Genomic DNA, 20,145 nt, shown 5'->3' with positions numbered 1-20,145 from the left:
TAGTTTGATTGTTTACTGACCTCGGTGTCATTAAATGTTTACGTTCCAACATTATTTAGTCATCATCTAGTGTTAATGGAGACAACTCGACGGCTTCCTGCGAAGAGTGCAAATACATTCATGTGGAAACTCATCTCAGTCTTAACAATTATTATAATTATTTCCAATTTGTTCGATTTTATGGAAAAAAAAGTGCAGCCGACGATCTTGAAAATAAGTTTAAATGAACGATTACGTCCGTTGATATTCAACTTTTAGTGCAAAATGATTCTTTGGAGTGTCTCAAAATAAAGCGCATATAATTAATTTTTTTTGTCAAAAAATTTTCGTCTGATATCCTCTATCACAATCAACTCAAATACATACATACTCACCCATACAAAGCTTTCGAGACATCGACATTTTTTTATTTTTCACTTCAAATCATTGTTGTCCCCATTTCCCGCGCAAAAATCAAAATTTGAACTCTAAATTTTTGCCTCACTAAAATAATTATTCATCTTAAAGTTTCATGCTATATTTTCCTGAAATTTATCATTCACCCTTCACCAATTACCTTCCCCCCTTCCCTCCAAATTGACGCCCTCCCCCCCAAAATCATCACATCCTGTTCCTCCCCGCCGATAAAGGAGAATCCTGACTTATTCAGCGCCGATAATTCTTCTCGAATAAAACAAAATTATCAAATATCTCCAATACAATCGCCCAAAGAACCTCGACCTGAAACCCCCCAACCTCAACCCCCTCCTCCCCCCCCCCACCTGCAGCATGAAACCCCACGAAAATTTCATCACATCCTCGAGCGTCATCTCCAGTCTTGCGCATCAAAATCCCTCGTAACCAATAGCAACGAGGAAACTGTACCCAGGTCCGCATCCACCGAAGAGTGAATCTCCCCCAGCATCGGAAATTCTACCGACCCAGGAAACCAATTGTCATTGACCCATTCCATCAATTAAAACCCCGTGACGTCACAATACCGGCAAAAAAATCATTATAATTATCATTTTATCCCAAAAATTAATCAGCGGAAGTGTCTGTTCCCATCGCAAACCCCTCGATTCCCATAAAACATTCCGTGGAATGTGTACACAGTTGTGAAAGGTTTATGTGTATGTGGGTGCCTATGTATTGTATATACATACGTACATGGCACACGAAGCTATGCGTAGTATATATCAATCGTAACATTCTGTGTAGCCGTAGAACGTTGTCCCAGAGTCGGGCGGTCTCTCAGGTCTCAGTCGGTGACTCGATTGGCCTCGGACAACTCGGTGCTACAACAACTGAAAAATTTTATAATAAATTTTTATTTTATTTAATTATTTAGAGCGAAGAGAAATCGCGATCGGGCAGGGGGTGGACAGCACTTGGATTTCTCCTGGGGAAACGGAGCGATTTAAAATCGCAACGGTTGTGCAAATTTCGACGGATTTAATTGTTGGTGAACGTCAAGTACAATCGGACGACCGTCAACTTATAATAGAAAAAGGGGAACATTAGGGAGAGGGGAAGAGTGTTCATAAGTGTCTTTAATTTCATATTCTGGTCCGGAGTTGGCGAGTAGATATAGGGGATCATGTCTGGCACGAGAAATTGCATCTGACGGAAAAACAAATTATTGGTGACGGATTTTTTCAACAGATAAGTAAGTCGACTTTTTTTTATTTGGGGGAGATTATTCGATGATGGAACGGGGGTCATTTATCCGGTGGACGTGGTGAACTCTTAGAGAGGAAATATTTTAATTGTTAGTGGGAAAGGAATGTTTTATTGGAAACGACGTAATTTTAAATGATTCAACATTGGGAATGAGTTTTTTAAATATTGTTTATATGGCACTTTGGATCGTTTCGTCAGAGGAACTAATTAAAATTGTTAAGGGGATACAACATCCTGGGCCTGAGGACTCATTTTAACAATCGTTCCATTGATGGTAATCTGTTTAGACCCAAAAATACAGAAAATTTCCGCTCGTAAAAATGTTTTGTCTCATTTTAAGTGAAACACGAAAATAAAATTATGCAAATTGTGGAAAGACCTAGTTAATGCAACAGAAAATTAATTTTTGATAAAAAATTAGAAATGGAAACTTTATTAATTTTTTAGAAAGAAGTTAATTGTTTTTTATTTTGATGGTGTTTGGGGTATTTTAAGGGAGTGAACCTTTTGAAATTGCTAACAACGAATCGAAGTAGAGGGATTTGCATTGATTTAGGGGAATATTGGTTTTGTGGTATTGGAAGAAATTTTTTTTTTATTTTTAGTTGTCATTTTTCTAACGATCGCGATGGCTTTGGAAGAATTTTCATCGGCCACATGTGATTCGTGATTCGACGGAATAGAAAAAAAACCATCACCGCAACGCGCTTTCACTTCCAACTCGCGTATGTTTTTTATTTCGATTCCCTCTTCGTTTCTCTTGCGTTGATAAGTCTTGAGAGAAATCACCGTGACGTAGGGATTATGAATCGTATCGGATACGCAGACCCGGAGTTTGGCCGCTCGGGTGTTGGTGTCAATTATTTTCGTTAATTAGATTCGGAAATTAGGGAAGGGAGATGAGGAATTAAGAAGAAATTTTTAGGTAGAAACATTTTTCCTGTTATTAGTCGTGACCTTATGAACTATTTCAGTCATTTGTAGTTTTATTTATTTGGATACAATAAAATAATTCTTTGAGTCAAGTCACCCCAATGAAAATGTTTGTCAAGTCAATATGACATTAACATAATATGATCTTTAGCTACAAAATTTTTCACTTTTGTTAATTGATCAAAAGGTTGTCCTCATGAAACAAATACCTCGAGGAGTAAATTAATTTGTAGTTTGTAATATTCAAATTTGTGTGATTACCGTAATCTGTGCTGCGATAATTGCAAATGAATGTGTCGTTGTTCTGAATAAGAAATATAAACTTTTCTTAACTTGACGATATGTCATTACAGTCGCAAAGTTTTTTTTCTACGTAACAACGTCCTCTCTGATTCACCAAATGAATTTCCCCGTTTAATTATAATTTATTTAAAAAAAAGTAGAAACGTGTTGATTACTATTACCACGTATTTAATCATAATGATAATTTTGCTCCTCAATTGCACAAAGAATTTCTGGGAAGAAGTTTTTTTTGGAAATAAACTAAATACTCTTGTTATTTCGATAAATGAAACGAACTTCAATTCCAGAGAAGTTCTATTTATTCCAATCAAATCGATTTCAGAGGAGACCCAATTAGTGTTCACTATGGAATCACTTTTATTTGAAAATTTTCAATCTAATAATAATAATTGACCTAAATCAACTCCTCTTAATGAAATTTTTTTTCCTATCAGTCTACAAATAAAAAAAATTTAGTTTCAACTTATTTCCCAGTTTTAATTATTCAAAATCCCCATTTCCACTAATTTATCATCAGATAAATCCCATCTGTTCTCCTAATTAGAACAGAATAACTACTCTCATCATTCTGATAAATGAAAGAAACTTCAATTCCAGAGAAATTTCATTGATTACAATCAAATTCATGTCACGAAGATCCAACTAGCGTTCACTATCCAATGACTTTTATTTAATAATTTACAACCCAATAATAATAATTGACCTAAATCAACTCTTCTTAATAAAATATTTTTTTCTATCAGTCTCCAATTAAAAACAACTTAGTTGCAGAATATTTCCGACTTTTAATTCTTCAAAATCCCCTTCTCCACTAATTTACAATCAGACAAATTTCAAATTCCTTCGGTTGTCGGGATAACAACAAAAAAAAATTATAATATCAAATAAATTGAAACATGGTCTCGAGGCCTGAGTGTACCGTTACCCGAGGCCGTTCTACTTGCGCTTGAATCGCATTCACCTTTCCACTGCCATCAAGTTATTTCTTTCCTACTGCAGAAACTGCCAACTACAACAAGAAAGAGAGAACGGGCATTGACTGATGCTGGTTCGCCGTTGATTGTAGGTTCTCTCTCGTGTACATACAACTACACATAATAGTAATGCCGTGCCAGGGTGTACCATTCACTCCGGGAGAATCCACTCGTGGCACGAGTAGACCAGGACGATGATTCTTTCAAATACCACGAGATTAAATTCCAACGAATAATGGCAATGGAATTTTTTTCCAACCCACGGGTTGAATTCATTGATTCGGTCAAACGAATTTGCCCTCGTGTGAGGTCAGAGGAGCGTTACGACGCCTCTACAATTATTCCTTATTCACCGATGTAATGCGAGAAGTTTTGAGGGACTCATTTAGCCTTAAACGAGGTGTTTTAACCCTGGAAATATTTTTGACATTAACTCGAACCCGCGATGCGCTGTCAAAGTCTCAGGGAACAACGAAAACACTTCAGCTGTTTATGACCTAAACAATCCAACACGTTTTGTCCCAATAGACAAAAGGGCCTCGTCTTCGGGGCAGACCTCTCACCCTGGACGAACTGAAGACTACTCACTCTCTTGACCGATCACTCGAACAAACCACATTTAATTAACAATGTAACTAGTAATTATATCGAATCCCCAACTGAAACAAAATGTTAAGAATGAAATAACGTACGAGATGTGTAATTCAATAGACAAAGATATTTCTTTATTCTGTTATTTTTTTTAATGCAACGTTTTGGACGTATAGTTAAACTATGCATATCAAAGTATATATTATATATTATATTATATGTGTATATAATATAATAATAATTATTTATTTTCTTTGGTGTTACATCTTGTGTTGTAGAATTTCTCCTTCTGTTTGTTTATGAGACTGCAAATTATAAACTATAAATAACTTTCAAAGTTTTGCTACTAATATTCTAATTATATTATATGATATGTCATATGCTATATATCATATAATATATTATATGCGTGAACCATACACTAGTTGTTGTAAATTAACGAAATTCTTTGAGTCTGCGATTGAATTAATTAATGATAATGAGTTGTGATAAATACACAATTTTGTGACGCTTGAAAAATGTTGACTTTTATGGGCCTGTTGACCCTCGTAACCTGCGAGCCTCTGTTGCCCCTTAGGATTTGAAAGGTCTCCCCAGGATTTCGCCATCTCGTGATTTTCTCGCTGTAACTTCAGAAAATAAAGTTTTCGCGAAGAAATATTAAGAAATAGACAACGCTAACGGAATTCCGGAGTTTATATGAATTTTATGAGTTGTTTTTTCGCCTGTCATTGTTATTTTGTATTTACGACATTAGTTTATTGCCACAACAATGGAATAATATAGTCGATAAAGTAATTGCGTGAATAATAATTATTAAGTGTGGGGAAAAACAATTTTGAAAGTCTCTGTGGTCAACGGGATTTTGTTTTTCCTCGGGGAAAAACGGGAAAAACAGAGAGATAAATCGGAACTGGGGAACGGGAAATTCCGGAGGAGACAGTAGTGAGGAAAATAGTCTTTAGGGGGTTTTTTTTTTTTTGGGTGGTTGGGGATAGCCTCAAGTCCTGGCGATCAGCCAAAATTCACGGACTATTCACTTACATTTGTGTAATACACGTCATACAAGGAAACAATATTTTTTAATTCATAAAATAGTACGTTTTGTCATTAAAAAAATTACCAATTTTCACAAATTTCACTGAAATTAGTTGACATTAATTTCAGTAAAATTAATTGACATCAATATCAGTAAAATTTCAGACATCATTAACTAAACGGATAAACTGAATATTCTCTTTACTTAATTAATTTACTTAAATGAATACATTTACATTCACTAAAGTTAAATTGACTGAAATTAATTAATCCTAGATTAATCACCAGATCAGAAAAATTTTGGTTTCGATTTTTCTTTCCATTAAAATATCTAGATAACTTTAATGGCTTCAGGATACCGTAATTTTTAAAATTACTGAGGAAACCACTAAACTGTTCCTATTGTTTATAAATTGAATTGTTTTTTTTTCGGGTAATGAATTAGCAAATATGCTTGTGAATAGCGATTCTATGTATTACCTGAACCAAGCTATGAACTAGGCTCACTACCGGGCTCCGGGGTGACCTATCGAACTAACGTTGGCCCTCGATTGGCATCACCAGTGGTCGAACTCATATTCGGGAAGCTCCAAACTTAGTCCTCTTGTCAATACTCAGCAATTCCTACCGAGGTACCAGGAACAAGTCCATCCGTAATCAAACTAACTCGCTGCCAAGGTCATCATCCAGTTTGATTGAAGCCCACACACACAGGCCTTTATAGTCTCATTGTTATCTAACTTCCAGATCAAAATAGTCATTCACATCTGCATTGAAAAAAAAAAATAGTCACCAACAAATTAATATAAAAAAAACTTGTCGTACACATGTGACGTGTTGGGAGGTACCGATACCTCAATTTTGATGAATCTTCAGGGATTGACGAATATATTATGGAATAGAGCACTTCAATCCCTCTTTCCTATCATCCAGACATTGATCAGCAGTCCCACGATGTCTTGTAGGCCTCGTGATAAGCAGTCCTCAAGGTTTCGGCATTGGTCACCTGGACAATGACGTCAAACAATCAAACGAATGTTTAGACCATTGTCAGCACTCTTATGGCGTCGTTGAAATGTCCTATTAAGCGGTTTCATGGTTTTTTGTCAACCGTCCAGGTGAAGACAATGACCTGTTTGACTGTGCAAGTCTTGTGTCAACGATGATACAAAAGAATATTAGTGGGTAAAACCGTGAGACTGCTTAGCTCAGCGAATTTAAGCTCGGACGGGTTTTGAAGACTCCAAGAGAGTCAGAGGACGATCAGGAGGACACCGGAGGGCCCCAGAGTCTCCCATACGCGAGTCTAAGACCCAAATTCGCGATCAAAATTCCAACAACACGTTATACTGACCCACTGGCGTATCTTGTAATCCTTAACATCAAACTATAACGTACCATCATTTGTATATAAAGTATGCGAGTGTTTCTGTTACATCGATTCATCCCATCCACCACATGACCCCCTCCTTGGAGAGTGAACCCTTCAGCTCTCCGCCTCAGTTAACCCGATGGTGTAGGACGACTCAAGAAGAAGAAAACATTTATGTTTGTGTATAGTCTGGGACTGTTGTCTGGGACCTCCTGATCTCCTCATTTCCCATATTCAGAAATCCTTCGAACCCTCGAACCCTCTTCTCCTTCCTAACCGAACAGGTCCACAATCTCCTGAGTTTCCAATACTTTGATGGACCAGATATTTGGTGCCCTCAAAACTCCCCCTCCTCAGTTTCCTCATTTCCACCATTTTTCTGAAAACTCAGGTTCCTTAGAGGAACTCTTCCTTAACTTCAGTTCATGATCCCTCTTCTACCTTTCAACATCTATAAAAATTGAGTCTTCTTTGTCTAGAAAAGACTATTTTGTGAAGAGTATTTCGAGTCTTCAGGTTCCCTAAATTGAAAATACAGATCCAGGTACATGTCTTCGGAATATAACACCATTCAGAGGTGATTAGATCATCGAACTGGATGATCTGACCCCTAACGTCACTATTATTTGAAAATCGATACATAACCTCAAACTTCCATTACAAATTTCAGTCAAAATAATTATAATAAAACCATTGTTTCAACCATTTATTTATAATCTACATGTGTGATCACGTGGCCCTCTCCAACCGGTTGTTAATAAAAAAAATATGTACATCTTAATAAAAAATAAATAAATACTATTCATTAAATAGTCAGGTACATCTTAATAAAAAAATAAATAATTAGTCATGTGCATCTTCACAAAAACACTAGTCATGAACACCTTCACCAGGGCCTCATACAAATGAAAAAAACGAATGAGAGAAAACTATTATCATGATAATATCATGCAAGGTACATACAAGTCCCTCAGACAATAGTGGGAAACGAAAAATCCAGACTCGACGGAAAAGAGGAAGCGAAATTCCCTCGTCAGCCGAATTACAGTTTTCTATAGTTTTTTTTTTCATTAGTAAGCGAAGAGACCGGATGGACTGGATGAACGTGCGTGAGAAGAAACAAAAAATTCTTGTGTATTTTATGCTGAAATAACACTTTGTTCTTGCAGGTGGACAGGAAAGAATGATATATTAACGTGAAAATAGAAAAGGTGAAAAAATGAAAGCTGTGGAACAACAACAACCCAATTCCATGGACTCCAGTGACTCAGTTAATGGGGGCAGTGAGTATGCGTATCGTCCTCTTACAACGAAACACAGACGTGCCGGAAGTACCGGTACTACAGGCGATGAAGAGTACACCACTGATGAAGATGAGATGTATCCGGATGAGGCTGATTGCGCTGGAATTTCTCATCATCAGCCCAACCCTATTTTAAAGTCTGATCTTGCACGTGCTGCTACGGATTTATTTGGATACTCAGCCAAAGGAGAGGATGAGGAACCTACCAGTTTGTTTGATGAGGATGAGAACAATGTTCGTCCACACAGGTGAGGTGTTGGTGTCAGTGTTTCTGATGATTGATTGCGCTGTCCAGGAGTCAGGGGGTTTTTTAGCTGAAAAATTGCCATAACAGGTTTTTCTGTTTATATGAGTTGACTGAGCAGAGCAGAGATCAGATTCCTCGATCCTATCGTCCTCCATTGTACCATCAATGACGAAATATTGATCGAATCAATGTATCGATTGTTTCCAAGACGTCACATTGCTATCGCCTTCATTTTTCAACTGAAGTACGTTAAAATCGACATTTTTAGGTCACCATCGAATGATTGACTTCGGAAAAATCACTTTAAAATGATTAAAAATTATGAATGAACTGAATGTTCTTTAGGATCGATGAATTGACCTCAAGAATGGTTGATGATAAGTAATAATAATACAGAAATTATTGTTATTATTAAATAATCCCTTTAATTGTAAAAATAATGATTTAAATAAGTCAATTGAATTCCAGTTCATCAGTTTGAATTTTTTTAAAGGTTCCAACTGCGATATAAAATCCTCTTCTCAATCAGTGATTTAGAATTACCCTATATTATCACCTTTTCTAATTACTATTATTGATCTATCAATATTTGTGCTTATACTTTGATTCTTTAATATGAATTTATTTCATTTTTTGTTAATGTTCGTTGGGTAATGTCGATTAACGAGCTATTCAGTCATTTGAATTTCTCGATTGAATATTACTTCGATAATGGGATTTCTAGATGTTCATAGTACTGATTCGAACACTATTAATCTTTCTGTTACACGTATTATTTAATGAGAATTTATTTATAGTTGATGATTAATGTAATCTGATTTTTTGATTTACCGATTCAAGTTTCTAATGCCACACTGAGAGAAAAATGTAGTTAAACAGATGGATTATTTTTTTATTCAAACACTTACTGTTTTTCAATAGTGCCAAGGGAATAAGTCCTTGACGATACAAAATATCTGAGCACGTGATTAAAGTTTATGCTTCAATTGTTGATTCTGAGGGTTTCAAACAGAAAAATCATGACTCGATCACATGGGGATTCAAATCTATCACATATTCCTCTGGATTTCCTGAATAGTTTGTCACATTTAAATTGTTATTTTAATGTATCGCATGCCGTCGATCTGAAAACTTATTACAGGCGACATCAACGGAATCGCATGCAACAGGATATTTTCAATGGAATAATGACTCATTTTCTAACGAACGTGTAATTATCTACGCTCTACAGGGAATCCACTGGTAAAATGACGATTTAAAATGTGGAAACAATGGAATTCTGGTTTTATATGAAAGAATATGCATTTAACAGAATATATTTCGTAGAATCTACACTCAGCAATAAAGTCAGTGAATCAAAAAATATTTTTTTAATGACAAAGAAATATTTTTTGGAATGAAATGAATTATTCATAATGATATTTGTGGTATTTTAAGGCAACAAATAACTCGAATAGAACGAATTTATGTTGATTCAGGAAAATATTGTTTTGAAGAAATATTTCTTTGATTTTCACTCGTCATTTCTCTCAGTGCATCATCAATAACTTCGACATGACAATAATAGCGTTACTTCGCCTTGAAAAAAAAATCATTTTGAAGTCAATTTTCAAATAAATGATAGCAATTCAATGCTGAAATAATGTTGGACAACAACATTAGGTCAACTTCAATGAAATAATAGATTTTGCCCACAAACTTTCACATCTCCAACAAGAAAATTCTGAATTTATAAGGAAATATCGACTTTTCGTCCAATTTGGCAATGAAAATTCAAAAATCCTCGTTTATTTGACCCCCTTCCCCTGATTTTCAGCTCACAGAATGGTTCATCATCCCACTTCGTGTACAACGACAAACCATTTTGTCCGAAGGCTTCTCACTCACCTTCGGAAGACCCTCAAAGGCCCATTAATCTTCGTAAAAATGAGGACACCGATAAACACAACGAAGTGCTCAACAACGATTCAAATGCCTGTGACTTGATCCGCGTAAGCAGACCCTTATCACTGGCACTGCCAGGTCATAACTTATCAGAACCAGTTGCAACGATGGCGACGACCTACGAGACCATCTCCACGAACCTCGGTAATGCAAAACCTCTAGCCGGCAATGAGCCAACTCTAACATCTGCCGAACGTAATTGGGAGAAAACTGTTGCCGAGGTGAAGGAGCACGCGGTAACGAAACTCGAAGAGGAACTCAAGAAAGCTCATGAGGAACTCAAACTCAAGGACGAAGAGGTGACGCGATTACTACGATTCAGACAGGATGTGGGAAGTGAATTGGAGGAACTGACGGCTAGTCTCTTCCAAGAGGCCCATAATATGGTCAGGGAAGCCAATACACGTCAGGCAACAGCTGAACGATTGCTCGAGGAGAGTCGAATGAAAGTCGAAGTTCTTGCGGCCGAAGTTGTCGCTCTCAAAACTTTAGTTCTGACTTCAACTCCGGCTCAACCGAATCCCCATCTTCATCCGCAAATCGATAACAGGTCAGTATTTATTTGTTAGTTCAGTCGTCGGTTAGAGGAGTTGGAAGTTATGATTTAATTCAGATTTTGGGATTTGTGGGACTTTTGATGGATTTAGATAATTTGTTGAAGTTAGAAATCGCTGGTAGGACGTCACGAGATATTTTACAGTGGAAAATCGTCAAGAAAATTCGGAGGAATAGATGTCCTTGAATATTTTATCGGAGAGCGATAGGAGAAAATTAATTTTATTGAGAGAATTTCGCTTGGGTCAACGATCATTCGGTTAAAAATTTTCAAATGAAAGTGATTTTATAATGGACATTAGTTGGATCTCCTCTGAAATAGATTTGATCGATATAAATGGGACTGAAAAAAATTTTTTTAACTTGAACTGCAGAGATTTTTTAATTATTATCAAGAACTTTGTTTGAGTTAAATATCAAATAATTAATTGAAATTCCAGTTTATATTTATTATTTGATATTTAATTTTGAATTCAAGTTTCCGATCACGGAATGAATTAGTTTCTACTCACGCAAATAATGTGATGTAACATTCACGTAGAAACTCTTGTTCAGTCTTCTGAGTCTAAAATACTGTTTATTTTAAGAAATTCAGGAACTTCGTCATCACTGCTCTGTTGATATTTAATTTATACCAATCATAATTGTCACTGTAGATCAATATGATCATCAAGACAAGAGAAAACAATGTGAATGTCCAAATTGAATAACACTGATTAACAGATGCAGCTGCTTTGAATTTTGTATCAATTTTTGATTACCACATTTAATGTATTGAAATACTAATGAGCGTGGGTTTATTAATGTTCCGAGACATTGATTATTAATTGAAGATGTGATACCATCTATTATTAGACTAATTCGTCACGTACATGATGAAATTCCACTGGTAGAAATTCACCTGCGCTGTTATTTCACTCCACAGCTTGTCAAGTCCATGACATTTCACGATTTATTTTGACGATCTTTCGAGCATATTAGTCATGTAATTGCGACTGAGAATTAAAGTAAAAGTACCAGTCTTCGGGTGGTCCTTAACAAAATTGTCGATAATTACGATAAAACTCACAAAATTAACCAAAATGCAACTCAACGATCAGAAACTACTTATAATCACAAACCCCTGCAGTTAATTAATTTTTTCATATATGATATATTAAATATGATCCCTTATATATCACATATATAGTACATATTATATATTACATACACAATTTGAATTTTTAATTAAAAAAAAAACTGAATATCTATCGTTTTTTCATCGACAGATGTGCCGTCAGGTGCAAATCAACTAGCTCCGCTGATGATGTTGGTGGCAGTGGTGGAATCTTCACGAAGAAGCACCGAAGATCCCCCTCCCACATGAACCTCAAGTACGGAAGGGAAAATTCCCCTCCGGAGTCACCGGTTAAGGAGCAGAAGCCAATTTTTTCAACAGCTGCACATCACGAAGTGCACTCCAACGACAATTCTCTAGGTTCTAGACAGTTTCGGGAGAAAGGAGATGTCAAAGAGACTAGAGATTCGGAGAGAGACGATTGTGAACGAGGGGGTGAGGGGGATCGTATTACCAGTAAGGACGGCCAGAGCGATCTGGGAATGGAGATTGATCCACGTTTGCAATCCGAATTCCTCACCTGGAAAGCCAATCCTTGCTTGAGCCAAAGTGATGCATTTGTCGGGAGGGTCTTCAGGGAGGATATCGATCTCTGCCTGGACTTTCCTAATTCAGAGCTCGGTGTGAGGGTGCGAGAGGCTGTTCTTGGGGGGGTTATTTTCATCGAGGCAATCAGTGACAAGGTCAAGCAGGGATTTCCACAGGATTGTGCACTGCTGGAGGTGACAAGACAGTGTCAGCATAGGATGAGACTTGGGGATCATGAGAATCAGTGGTACACGATATCCCAAGTCTGCAGGAATCGGGTGAGTTGAGCTTTTTTTAGGGGGAGGAGGATTGAAATAGAAGTGGAATTTACCGTGAATCAATAAATTTCTCGAATGCTCGAGTGTCTTTGCACTAAAGTAGATCCGTGAGGCTCTATAAAAAGTTTATGCGCTGCAAAATGGCCCAAATCGGAGCAAAATATGTTGACAATATATAGTTTCAGTCGATTGGGGCATTATGTACGAATGAATAACATATAACTATATATTTTCCATTGCAACTACTCTTAATTATACAAATTGATCAACTTTCTGTAATTATCCCTCGAGGGCAACTCGGTCGATCGACTAAAATTCCTTTGGTGTATTCAGTGATGAAACGTGTACTTCAAACAATTTTTGTTTGCAAAAATGATCCAACCCTCGATTTTTTAAAATTTACAATCGTAAGACTGCATTTAAACGTGTGAGGAAATTCTGCAAATCTCAAAAATTTATATCTCTAATTCAAAACGAAGAATTTTAAGCAGAAAGTAATCACTTTGCAGCTAATTTTGGAAGGTACCTACGATGAAAAATTAAACAAAAATTGTTGAGTAAATATTTTACATGACAACATCCTTAATATTACACTTTTGTATCTTTCACCGTTTCATTTTCATTTCCTCCCACTCGATTTTTGATTCGTCACCAAAAATACGTGATAGAACTTTTGAAATTGTTATAACTCATTTATAACTCAAATTATTGATACCTCCCTCAAATCCTGTGAGATAAACTATCACTGTATCACCGGATTTTCAAATGAATGGAGTGGTCCATTAGTTTGGATAAATTTAGATTTTTTTTTGATAGATATTGTGGAACCAAATGGCAATAAACATTAACTTCTATTTCTCTTTGTTCCATTTTTTCACTGAAACAAGTGGTTTTCGGAAAAACCAATCGCAAGAATTGTTCGATATTTTATAAAAATCTCCAGAAAAAAATTCTGATAGTTTTTTCGAAAATAACACATCAACTGGATAAATGAATTGTTTTTTTAAGTGAAGAAACGGCTGCTTTCGTCACGTATTAGCCCTCCAATATTGAATTCAATACCAAATCAAATTTTCAATGTACTTATCGGAGAATGTTCTACCACCTCCCAATCACTTCAAATATACCACATAATTCAATCGATCTACTTCACCCCCAGATAACCGCAGTTTGTGATTTTCTCAATTATCTTCGCTACGTTGAACGTGGCCTCGTCAAAAGTTCAAGTAAGTATCGCCTACTGCACACGAAATGAAAGTTAATGCATGAAAAAATCCAATGGATAAACCTATCGCTTAATTTTTTAATAATATTTTTATTTCATCGAATTTTATTTTCCAATAAATTCACTAATTTATCTTATGAAGCTTTCTTGTAAATAACTTAACAATTTGTTTTTTTGAACTGTTACATTATTTCTCCTAAATATTTTTCATATTAAAAATCGATTTATTTGAGAACGAAAACATTTTACTGCACCAGGCGAAACCGACATTTTCACATCGTAAATGAATAATTATTGAAAAACACAATAAATGAAAAAAATGAAAATGTAACATATGAATTTTTGATATCACGTCACGATTTTTACGATTTGAAAACAAAAAAAAATCTGCGCGGAAAAGAATATCAAAAGAAACGGATTCTTTGTAGCGTTGCGCATCCAAATTTACAAATGAACAAATTAAAAATTGAATAATTCTCCAATCGTACAATTGAACAATTCTACGAAATAAATAGAAAAGAATAACATCAATCTTCTGAATAAGAAAATAACAATAATCTTTGTTACGACCATTGTCAAATAAATTTAGAATATTTATCGAAAAATCGGAGTGTCCGGATACCACCACTCGTCCGAAAACCCATCCCTGATGGTAATATCGTTTGACCTGTATGATCGAGTCGATTCCTGCCAACAGATCAATCTCTGTTGACAGGAATCGATGTATTTTCTTCAGAATCAGTGTCCTCGGTTCCTTTGAAATAACAATATTACAAAAAATATCTGGACGCTAAGGATGATCAGAAGGAAACTGTATTTGTCGGGGAAAAGGTGGTGAAAGTAATATTTGCACCGATCTCTACCCCTAATAATCCATTGTCTCATTCCAGTGCAAGACGTCTACTGGGAAATAGCACGATTACGAAAGGAGATGGTGCTCGCTCGACTCGGTCTCTCCCTGTCTTCATAACTTCCATTTTCTAGTCTGGAATAAACAAAATGGGTCATCGCAACTCCCATCAGCCGTTCATAGAATTAATCTCGAATTATAATGAAAAGCTCTCAAACTGTACAATAGTGCAATTTAATATATTGAAGATGAAGATCTGAGACGATAATGTTCATGTATAAAAATAACATTAAGTAATTTTAGGCTGTGAATAAATGAGGATGTGAAAAATATGAGATTACGAATGCAAAGTACATTAGTGACTAAATGGTACATTATATTGCTTTAACATTTTTAATGTTATTTTTAACTGTCATTTTATCATTGTTGTAATTAAGATCTTTATCACGAATACGAGATCTGTTTTGCAGTAATAACAAGAATCGAAACTATCGTAACATCTGAAATATCTCATTCTGTCAATAAGTTCATTCAGACTGTTAACACTTTGATTTACAATTAGTCTATTGTCTTCCATATTTAATAATAATCGGACAGTTAACAGTTCTTCCACTTGTAGATCACAATCACTATCACAAAGTTCCGAAATAATTCACGAATTCGGACGGATGCACTATCGTTAGAACGTGATCCAAATCGATTATTGGGTTCCATTTTCATCGAAAACTGGAAGAATAACTTTTTATGGAATAAAAATATTCCAGAAAAATTCTTTTATTGCTGTCTCAAAGAATCACAGGAAAACGAAATTATGATATTATCCTTGTTTGTTATAAAATATTGACATATTGTATGAAAAATCAACATTTTAATGGATAAGAAATTTCAATTCGTTGAAGATCGTCACATAATCGTCATGTCATGTTGGTGATTATTATATGATGGATCATGTCTCCTCTTTTCGCAGTCAGAAATGATGTTTTTATCATATGAATTATTTTATCATGTTAATTGTTTTTATCACATGACTGTTTCGATTGACGTAGAAGAACCTTTCAATTGTTTATGGGCATTCAATTCTAATTTAAATGACGACATCCGTTTTTACTTCCAGAATTACTTCCATTTACTTGATTGGGGGCTTCATTTTCATTACGAAGGAATGAAAATCTTCACATAAATGTGACGTCACCTAAATTAGAATTAAATTCTAATCAGCAATTGAAAGTTACTCCTAATTTAATGGAAAAAGTGGAAACCGATTCATACAAGAAATGCAACAGCTCTAATTTCAACAAGATTAGTCCTTTATACAAGTCAGCATTAACTTGTAATAATAGATTTGAAATTACGAGAAGGTGCCATGATAAACAATCCTTTAAATAGTATCATTACTCCTTCTTTCCATATTTTTATTTGATAACGAGATCGATTTTCAGCGCTGTAATCATGTCTTCCAGTTATACTTGAGGAAAAATCATCGAAACAACAATCGAAACAAATGTAAAATCCCTTCTTCATATAATAATAATAATGGATTCATTCATATTTACAAAAACACCCATTCAACGTATTTTTTTTCTAAACAAATTCATAATTGTGAAGTGTTTCTGCGTGACGGCTAATCGAGTTAAATTTTTACTTAAAAATTAACCAAAATAATCGATCATGATCACATTCTAAACATAAGGGCCGAACCCGGGCCTCGAATGAGCTGCAAAACCGCCAGCGAATTAATAAATTAGTACATGTCCTTTATTTACGATTAACGATCATTATCAACTGTTGATATAAGTATCCCCAGTGCAATGTATCATAAAAAATACCCATGATTGAAGGGGCGATTATTTTTGTATTGTCAAAAAAAAAATTGTACATTGACAAATAAATATCTGAGACCATTCAATTGCTGTTGCCAGGATTGTCGATCATACTGCAAGGTATCAGGACTAATTTGGGAATCATTCCAGGGGGGGCTATGAATTTTTGAACTTTGTGAGCATTTTTTTTGTTTGAATATTTCACTTCAGCTTCTGTCACTATTCTGCACACCGACATCTTGATTTCTGCTTGAGCTATTGGAGGAAGTAGTCTCACTGTCTGCGCCATGCTGTCAAAGAATAATTCTATGCTGGTCTTTGGTACTTCCTCGGCGTAACATTCTTTACTTTGAATGCTCGAATGGTCCAAACTGATGTCGTGATCATTGGCCTCATCATTATGATCATTTTCAGTCGTTTCTACATCATCTGGGGGTCGCAATTCACCTGTCGTGATGACAATTGTACTGATATTTGAATCTATTTTTGTTCCATCAGTGGGGGATACGTTGGAAGGACCTGAATACACATCGTGATCGTATTTCATCTTCTTCGGACGTATCCTGATGTAATTGTTCTCAATCTCTCGTGCGTAAGTTTCTACTTGAAGAGTTGCACTGTCTTTTTCTAACATTTCTGCATTCAAATCTTCCTCGTTAACGTCTAGGATCTCCACGACTTGGCTGTCGTCCTGGAGAATCGGGTCTGCCGTTGTTTCCTCGAGGACCTCCAGGTATTCACTGTAGTCCTCGTCGTTACGGTCTTCTAACTGCTCCAGCAGGTTTTCAGTGCTCATTCCACTTGCGTTTATTGCCTCTATGTACTGGTCCGAGAGCTCGACACACTGGGGCTGGTAATCAGGTTCGTATCTGGATAATTAAAATTTAGTTAGTCAATTCAGTCGTTCAATTGTTCAATGGAGTATTTAAGATTTTTTGGGAATGTACTAACGGAAATTTGAGAAAACTAAGGTGATCCTCGAACACCCACTTCTTTCTTCTTGTTCCCTTGTTCGTTCGATTTTTATATTTTAGTATTCGACAGTACGTGTCCCTGAGGTTCTTCCACCTGAGTCTGACCCATGCAGCTGAAAAAATATGGATATAAATAGGGGAGAGCGGGGCAAAATGAAACACTCGAAAAATGACTAACGCAGGTCAAGTAATACAAATTTTGCAACTATTTTTGGAATTAATTTCGTGTAATTAACTTTCTTTGATTGAGAGGGCTGAGGAAAATTTTCATTTTATTATTATGAAGCGCATTTTCTGGGCCAGGAAAAAGCCCATTTTTAGTGCTATTTCCGCACTGGTGAACTCTCATACGTATTTTGAAATAACTGACGAGAAATTAAGGGATATTAATTAAAAATATTTGAAAACTCAAAATGAAAAAATTTAATTGCTTAAGCTCAGTTGTCCTTTGATAGGCGCATTTTGCCCCAATTTTTGCTGAAATATCTGAACGATTGAAGGTGAATTATGTCCAATTAATTGATGACAAATCTTACGATCCAATCCCAATTCGTCAGAAATTCTCTTCCAGACTTTTTGTCGAAATTCCTGGAGTTTGATCGCAGTTCCTTTAACATCAGATATGTACAATACTGGATGTTGTCTGATAGCTTCTATAATTTTGAGGGATATTTTGTGAGCATCGGGGGGCATTGTCGGCACCATGGTTCCACATCAGATCAAGATAGGAAGCGTAAGCACCTGAAATAAAGTCATTGATAATTATTTATGTAAAGTTTCGAGCGGCTGTAAAATTTGTATGAAATTTTATTGTCTATAAAACATTCAATAAAAAATTCAGTTGTGAAACTACAGGAGTGCATTGTCCTATTGATGAGCTTTTGGTGGATTCTATAGAAATGGTAAACTGAAAATATTGAATAGGAAATTTCGACTCGTTCTTTTGTGATATTTGTCTTCTTTTTCATTCACTTTTTTCTTTTTTCTCATTTTTTTTGTCGAATTAATCAGACAAAAACGTGAAAAAATACAGACAAAGAAAGTCTATAGGAAATATATCAATGAAATAAGTTGCACAGAAAAATTAGCTACCAGGGACAGTTCTATAGAACATTTTTTATTTAATAGTTCAATAGGATATTCTAAAAACTGATAAAAAGTTCAATAGAGTCGTCTGATAAATTCGATAGGTTTTTCTATTCAATTTCATTATTCGTGAAATAAGTCGACTCATCAATTCTGCTGTGATATCGATTTTTTTAACAGACAAATGTTCAATTGTGTTTAAAGTTGCTATAGAATTGTGCATGGAAAATTATAGAACTCTTTTACAGATTTTCTAATGAAAATTTCGAACATTTTGTAGTGACAATATTCAGTGTCCCTATAGAATTACTCTATATATCTCTATAGAACAATTCTATAAAAGTCTATATTCAATTTGAAGGTCACGACTTGAGATGAAATTCTCTCCACGACAAAATCTCTTAGACCAGGAATTCCCTGGACCGAGTTTATAGAAAACAGGAAGGTTTCTATAGCCAAGGAATATTGTTTGTAAATAGTTCAACAGATATTTCATTCATCAAAAAATATATATAAAACAGAGAATATGTCAATAGCCATTTATGGAACATGTTCCATCAATTTTATTAAAAATATTCTATAGACAAAGTTGACTATAATTTGCAGAAATTTTTACCGGAAAAAAATATTATAAAAAATTAAGAATTACACTCATGTGTCTATAGAGTCCGTTTATAGACTAATTCTATAGATAATTGAAACAAGTCTCTAAACGCATATTTCACCGAAAAGACACCAATTTTTATGAGAAAAAAAAAATCCTTGAAAACAAATTGTCCACAGTTGTCCAGACTGAATTTTATAGACCATTTCTATAGCTGAATTCACCCGCTAAATTTTCAAATACAATCGTGATTATTTCCAACAATTAAATAATTTCAATATGTCCCAAACAGATAATTAATTCAACATTCCACGACTTAACAACTGAATGACTAATAATCAAGACAAAAAATCGAATTTCATTCACTGGGAGTTTAATTATTTAAAAAAATTCAAAAATAAAATATGAAATGCAATATTGTAAATACGACATTACTCTCATGCATCGGAAAATCGCTTCGTGAAGGCTTTCTGCAGTTTTTGCTGCTGTTATAGAAACCGATACGTTTCGAAGTAGCTTTCATAGTCGACGATGATGTTGCATTGGATTATAAAATGTTAAGGGACCGTCAATGAAACGACAATGGTAAACGACAAACTCACCGTGCCGGCGACCAGACACTTTAGAAACGCAAACGGCCGATGGTACGATGCACGATGAGCGACGCCATGAAAATTTTCCACTTACAACGACTACTGGCGACGAAAGGTCAGCTGGGCTCGCCCAAATAGACGAGAGACT

The 20,145-nt window shown here is 35.3% G+C and overlaps 2 protein-coding genes and 1 long non-coding RNA gene across 5 annotated transcripts; 1 reads left to right on the top strand and 2 right to left on the bottom strand.

The window, feature by feature from the left end:
* The first annotated feature begins 1,194 nt into the window (after positions 1-1,194).
* On the top strand, positions 1,195-16,826 carry LOC135170546 (uncharacterized). Of its 2 annotated transcripts, none has more exons than XM_064136476.1 (6): positions 1,195-1,648; positions 8,043-8,424; positions 10,240-10,917; positions 12,191-12,845; positions 14,005-14,071; positions 14,961-16,826. In XM_064136476.1, exons 2-6 carry the CDS (start codon positions 8,093-8,095, stop codon positions 15,038-15,040), a joined length of 1,812 nt encoding a protein of 603 aa, XP_063992546.1. In that variant the 5' UTR covers positions 1,195-1,648; positions 8,043-8,092; the 3' UTR covers positions 15,041-16,826. The 2 variants fall into 2 exon arrangements, with proteins under 2 accessions (XP_063992546.1, XP_063992547.1); XM_064136477.1 differs by lacking the exon at positions 1,195-1,648 and adding an exon at positions 7,282-7,417.
* On the bottom strand, positions 4,729-7,126 carry LOC135170555 (uncharacterized). The gene is made up of 3 exons (XR_010300397.1): positions 6,356-7,126; positions 5,982-6,268; positions 4,729-5,092 (listed from the first exon to the last, which is right to left on the bottom strand). It is a non-coding gene; the product is annotated as an uncharacterized LOC135170555 (long non-coding RNA).
* Positions 15,295-20,142, bottom strand: LOC135170549 (uncharacterized). Of its 2 annotated transcripts, none has more exons than XM_064136480.1 (4): positions 20,007-20,142; positions 18,251-18,455; positions 17,692-17,827; positions 15,295-17,609 (listed from the first exon to the last, which is right to left on the bottom strand). In XM_064136480.1, the coding sequence occupies exons 2-4, from the start codon at positions 18,417-18,419 to the stop codon at positions 16,823-16,825; spliced, it is 1,092 nt and encodes a 363-aa protein (XP_063992550.1). In that variant the 5' UTR covers positions 18,420-18,455; positions 20,007-20,142; the 3' UTR covers positions 15,295-16,822. The 2 variants fall into 2 exon arrangements, with proteins under 2 accessions (XP_063992550.1, XP_063992551.1); XM_064136481.1 differs by lacking the exon at positions 20,007-20,142 and adding an exon at positions 19,840-20,000.
* Between the last annotated feature and the right edge of the window lie 3 nt (positions 20,143-20,145).

This window comes from Diachasmimorpha longicaudata, chromosome 17 (assembly GCF_034640455.1).
Source record: "Diachasmimorpha longicaudata isolate KC_UGA_2023 chromosome 17, iyDiaLong2, whole genome shotgun sequence".
Lineage (NCBI taxonomy): Eukaryota > Metazoa > Arthropoda > Insecta > Hymenoptera > Braconidae > Diachasmimorpha > Diachasmimorpha longicaudata.
This window is presented reverse-complemented; position numbering and strand designations above follow the sequence as displayed.

Coding starts and splice junctions, on each gene's coding strand:
- LOC135170546 (XM_064136476.1), top strand. CDS start 8,093: ATGAAAGCTGTGGAACAACAACAACCCAATTCCATGGACTCCAGTGAC. Junction 10,918..12,190: donor CATCCGCAAATCGATAACAG/GTCAGTATTTAT, acceptor TTTCATCGACAG/ATGTGCCGTCAGGTGCAAAT. Junction 12,846..14,004: donor CCCAAGTCTGCAGGAATCGG/GTGAGTTGAGCT, acceptor CTTCACCCCCAG/ATAACCGCAGTTTGTGATTT.
- LOC135170549 (XM_064136480.1), bottom strand. CDS start 18,419: ATGGTGCCGACAATGCCCCCCGATGCTCACAAAATATCCCTCAAAATT. Junction 17,828..18,250: donor TGACGAATTGGGATTGGATC/GTAAGATTTGTC, acceptor ATATTTTTTCAG/CTGCATGGGTCAGACTCAGG. Junction 17,610..17,691: donor CTTAGTTTTCTCAAATTTCC/GTTAGTACATTC, acceptor TTAATTATCCAG/ATACGAACCTGATTACCAGC.